At 53.3% G+C, this 5,971-nt stretch overlaps 1 protein-coding gene across 1 annotated transcript; it reads left to right on the forward strand.

Moving 5' to 3' along the window:
- Nucleotides 1–2,900: 2,900 nt before the first annotated feature.
- On the forward strand, nt 2,901–4,067 carry LOC135804559 (uncharacterized). The gene has a single exon (XM_065318452.1). The coding sequence runs from the start codon at nt 2,901–2,903 to the stop codon at nt 4,065–4,067; it is 1,167 nt and encodes a 388-aa protein (XP_065174524.1).
- The last annotated feature ends 1,904 nt before the right edge of the window (nt 4,068–5,971 follow it).

Below are 5,971 nucleotides of genomic sequence, written 5' to 3' on the forward strand. Positions count from 1 at the left end.
TACAGCTAATTACAATTCTAAGACACAGGGAATGCGAATACTGGTGCAAACGCAAAACCAATCGCTAACCCTGAACCCTAACCCTAACCCTAACCCTAACCCTAACCCTAACCCTAACCCTAGCCCTAACTCTAGCCCTAGCCCTAAACCAAAGATTATTAGCAAGGGGTACAGCTAATTGCAATTCTAAGCCTAATCCTGAACCAATGCTGGCGAAAACGATCACAAAACGATAAAAAAACCACTAACCCTAACCCTTACCCTAACCCTAACCCTAACCCTTTCCCCAACCCTAACCCTCATCTTAAACCAAAATCTAATACCAAGGCATACCGCTAATTGGAATTCTGAGCCACGGGCAATGCGAATGCTCTTGCAAACGCAAAACCAAACGCTAACCGTAACCCTAACCCTAACCCTAACCCTAACCCTAACCCTAACCCTAACCCTAACCCTAACCCTAACCCTAACCCAAATACTGACCCTAGCCCTAGACCAAATCCAATACCTTAAACTTCCATTTATTTGAATTTCTAAGCCTGGCCTTGAACTAATGCTCTTGAAAACAAGTAAAAAACGACAAAAAAACATTAACCCTAACCCTAACCCTAAACCTAACTCTAGCCCTAGCCCTAAACACAATCTAATGCCCAAGCTTACGTTTATTTGCAATTCTAAGCCTGGCTTTGAACTAATGCTGTTGACAACGAGTAAAAAAACGACATAAAATCATTCACCCTAACCCTAACCCTAACCCTAACTCTAGCCGTAGGCCTAAACCCAAGGCTATTAGGAAGGGGTACAGCTTATTGCAATTGTAAGCCTAATCCTGAACTACTGCTGGCGAAAACGACCAAAAAACGATAAAAACATTAACCCTAACCCTAACCCTAACCCCAACCGTAATCCTTATCCTAAACCAAAATCTAATACCAAGACATACAGCTAATTACAATTCTAAGACAGGCAATGCGAATACTGGTGCAAACGGAAAACCAATCGCTCACCCTCACCCTAACCCTAACCCTTCCCCTAACCCCAACCCTAACCCTAACCCTAACCCTAACTCTAGCCCTAGCCCTAAACCCAAGGCTATTAGGAAGGGGTACAGCTAATTGCAATTCTAAGCCTAATCCTGAACCAATGCTGGCGAAAACGATCAAAAAACGATAAAAAACATTAACCCTAACCCTAACCCTAACCCTAACCCTAACCCCGACCCTAACCCTAATCCTAAACCAAAATATAATACCAAGGCATATAGCACATTAGAGCTTGCGGTAATGTAGGTTAACACATTGCACAAGCCACCACTTCACACGCGCTCCAGCGGCTTCCAAAGAGCCCGCAGATCCCACGCTATTCATTGATGCATGTCAAGTAACACGTACATGCACGCTGTGGTGGCATGTAACATGCGTACGCCGGAACTCACCTGAACTCGCCAGCCAACCAGCCATATGCGGCTGCAGCACACATCGGAGCTTGAACCCGTAACGCATACACCATACTTCGCGCTGGCCGTATTGCTACTTCATATTTGCTAGGTTACCCGTCGCCGCTCGGGTAGGGCTTCGACCTCGCCATACGCGCGGACTGACGGCATGCGCGCCTTCGCGCCTGATGCCTCCGACACACCGTCAGCAGCTAGTTCAGACTTCTGACCCCGCTCCAGGCACCGACGCTTCTATGCAGGACGAGCCCTCATTGCTCTCCCCGGACATCATTTCCTCAGCCGTTATGAAGATGAACGCCCTCCACCCTCTCCTCGAACGCGTGGAACGCCTGGAGAACAAACAGTGCTGAGTCTGATCTGGAAGCCGATCTCTCCCACGCGCGCGCTCCGCACCCGAAAGATCGCTCCCACGCTCCGAACGTCAAGCTCCGGACCTATCCTGCCCGGAACTTCCAGTTCTATCGGAACCTCGGACTTTGCCAGGACCTCCAGTTCTCTCCAAGCCCTCGGTTCTACCCACACCGCCACGTCGTGCGATTGAAAAAATCCAGCGCGGAGAGTTTGTGGAACTTGAGGAACTCTTGCTGGAAAATTTCAGCTCCCCGGGACAGGAGCCAATACAACTGGTTACAGCTGGCGGCGACATGGCTCAGCTCTCGCTCAACCTCAGCGCAAACCACACGCGCGCCGCGCGCGATCAACGACTTCTCGGCTTGGCTGGAGGCCTGGACGATCCACATGGGCATCGTCGTTCTTGCTCGTCCTGACCGAGCTGATGAGCTCGTCTGCTACCAGCACATACTTTGTACTGCGAACCAACAGTTCACGACGTCTGCTGTGCTGAACTATGATCGAGCATTTCGCCAACACACCGCCAGCATGGCACTGCGCTGGGACGTGATCAATCAGACGCTGTGGAGTATTCGCCTACTCCACTCTCCCCGTCTGTCATGCAGACGTCTCCTGTGCTGAACTATGATCGAGCATTTCGCCCACACACCGCCAGCATGGCACTGCGCTGGGACGTGATCAATCAGACGCTGTGGAGTATTCGCCTACTCCGCTCTCCCCGTCTGTCATGCACCAAATGCACGCTCCAAAACAGCCGCGACCGCTGCCTGCCCACATGCCGCAGCTCAACACGCACAGCCCTTTCCATCAGTGGCGGGCAGCACCCGCCAAGACTGTTTTTAACTTCAACCGCGGCAGGCCCTGTTCCCGCACACCCTGCGACCGTCTCTATGCCTGCAGCTCATGTGAAGACAAAGGACATGCCGCCACATCCTGCACCAGCACCACCCGCTTCAGGTGGCAGCGCCCTGCAGATAGCCACGAGAAGACTTCGAAGCCCACTGAGAAAAAGTAAGCCGACTTCCACTCCCCTGAACACTGTTCGCTTTCACACATTACTGCCTTCCTCGGAATTGTGCTGGACACGGTGCGCATGGAAGCCCGTCTCCCAGACGACAAACCGACGGACCTCCGCGAGCTCCTCAGCGAGCTGTCACGCTGCACTCAGACCACGCAACGCAAACTCGATCACTTCCTGGGGAAACTCTCCTTTGCGTCGAGCGTCGTCGTACCAGGCAGAACATTTACGCGGCGCTTATGGGATATCAACAAGAGGTTTAGCCGCGCCAAGCCCTATTTCCGTATCACTCTGACAGGCATTCCAGCAGCTGGCACCATCGGCACAGCAAGCCCCGGACACTGCAATCCGCCTCCCTCTCCTGGACTGATGCAGGAGGTCGCCGACCTGGCAGCCATGGCAATCGCCCCGACAACACGGCGCACGTACGCCACTGGCGAAAGGAAATTTACGCAATTCTGTGCGTTGCAGAGATGGACGCCCATGCCGGCTACAGACACGATGCGAAGTTGCTTCGCAGCACACCTCACACAATCGGTTCAACCACAGACAATGCATGTCTACATGGCCGCAGTACGCAACATGCATCTCGAAGCCGGATTCCGAGATCCAACGAGGAACGCATTGCTGCCGCCACGTGTTATGCGAGGCATCAAGAGGACGGCGACTGACCCGGCAATCCAGCGCACTCGCCTCCCAATCACCATTGATTTGCTGCGGAAGCTCCTCAACCAACTCAGCCTGGACCAACGGCGTCACCAGCAGGACAAGGGCATGCTCAAGGCGGCAATGGTGCTCGCCTTCTTCGGATTTCTTCGATGCGCTGAATTCACTGCGCCTCCAGCCGGGTTTGACCCTGCCACTCATGCCACGCGCCAGGATGTGACTCTGGATGTCACTCAAGGACGCACATATATCCGCTTCCACATCAAGCAATCGAAGACGGACCAATTCGTCAGGGCCATGCAGATAGTCGGTAGTACCACTTCACAACCTTGCCCGGTTGCCGCCCTCCTGGCATATTTTACAGTCTGTCCGTCTGACGCCACTGACGCACTCTTCCGCTACCGCCCTGGGAGACCGCTGACCAGGCAGGCACTGACAGAAGAGCTCCGACAGCTTCTCCCACTCACGGGAACACCCAATTCACGCGATTACGCTGGTCATTCGTTCCGCATCGGTGCCGCCACAACTGCAGCCATGGCGGGTACCCCGGACTGGCTAATCAGGGCAATGGGCTGATGGAGAAGCGACAGTGCCTTGCGCTACATCAGGACAACCGACACAGACATGGCGCAGCTGACCCAAAAGCTGTCAGAGGTACAAGCGCATCAGAGAACGCATGGAGGTATGTAAGAACCCGCCACGCGGGCACGCAACTCGCACCCATGCACGTACCCACACGGCTGACCGTTTGGAACAGCACAGCAACTTGCTCTGCTAGGATTGTGCTGACAAACTGCGCTGATAGCAACAACAGTGTCATTCACGTGCATTGCAATGTGTCACAACTTAGCATGGAGGCTGGGCAACCATGGGCCAGCTATCTCCTCTCATCTGGCAATTATCACGGCCTTCGGCCATCACACTCATACTCCCACACTCCTGCCTCCTAACGGGCATTGCACTTCGTGCGTGGGCCGTCCACACTCCGTCCATTTCATGGGCGCCCATCTCATGGGCTGCACTTTGTGCGTGGACATACATACACACTATCATACAGGCCGTCCACACTCCGCCCAGTTCATGGGTGCCCATTTCATGGGCTGCACCTCGTGTGCGTGGGCCGTCCACACTCCGTCCATTTCATGGGCGCCCATCTCATGGGCTGCACTTTGTGCGTGGACATACATACACACTATCATACAGGCCGTCCACACTCCGCCCAGTTCGTGGGTGCCCATTTCATGGGCTGCACCTCGTGCGTGGACTATCCTACATGATTATCACATGCCAGATTCGGTTGCCCAGCACTCCATGAATCCTCCATATGATGTGTGCTCTCCACTGGTCTGCAATAGCGAGTGCATGCGTGTTAATAGCACATTAGAGCTTGCGGTAATGTAGGTTAACACATTGCACAAGCCACCACTTCACACGCGCTCCAGCGGCTTCCAAAGAGCCCGCAGATCCCACGCTATTCATTGATGCATGTCAAGTAACACGTACATGCACGCTGTGGTGGCATGTAACATGCGTACGCCGGAACTCACCTGAACTCGCCAGCCAACCAGCCATATGCGGCTGCAGCACACATCGGAGCTTGAACCCGTAACGCATACACCATACTTCGCGCTGGCCGTATTGCTACTTCATATTTGCTTTGCTTGGGTAGTGAGAAGAACACCGGTTTGTTCCTTTCTCACCCACCCACCTCTTCCCATCTATGAATAATATTGATATCCTTGATTCAACACAGGTATCATAATTCATACAAGACGAAAATAAATAGGAGTGCTGGGCCAGCTATCTCCTCTCATCTGGCAATTATCACGGCCTTCGGCCATCACACTCATACTCCCACACTCCTGCCTCCTAACGGGCATTGCACTTCGTGCGTGGGCCGTCCACACTCCGTCCATTTCATGGGCGCCCATCTCATGGGCTGCACTTTGTGCGTGGACATACATACACACTATCATACAGGCCGTCCACACTCCGCCCAGTTCATGGGTGCCCATTTCATGGGCTGCACCTCGTGTGCGTGGGCCGTCCACACTCCGTCCATTTCATGGGCGCCCATCTCATGGGCTGCACTTTGTGCGTGGACATACATACACACTATCATACAGGCCGTCCACACTCCGCCCAGTTCGTGGGTGCCCATTTCATGGGCTGCACCTCGTGCGTGGACTATCCTACATGATTATCACATGCCAGATTCGGTTGCCCAGCACTCCATGAATCCTCCATATGATGTGTGCTCTCCACTGGTCTGCAATAGCGAGTGCATGCGTGTTAACAGCTAATTGCAGTTCTAAGCCACAGGCAATGCGAATGCTGGTGCAAACGCAAAACCGAACGCTTACCCTAACCCTAACCCTAATCCTAACCCTACCCCTAACACTAACCCTAACCCTAGCCCTAGCCATAAACCAAAGGCTATTAGGAAGGGGTACAGCTAATTGCAATTCTAAGCCTAATTC

This window comes from Sycon ciliatum, chromosome 1 (assembly GCF_964019385.1).
Source record: "Sycon ciliatum chromosome 1, ocSycCili1.1, whole genome shotgun sequence".
Lineage (NCBI taxonomy): Eukaryota > Metazoa > Porifera > Calcarea > Leucosolenida > Sycettidae > Sycon > Sycon ciliatum.

Excerpts from the sequence above, each read along its gene's own strand:
- LOC135804559 (XM_065318452.1), top strand. The coding sequence starts at position 2,901 with ATGGAAGCCCGTCTCCCAGACGACAAACCGACGGACCTCCGCGAGCTC.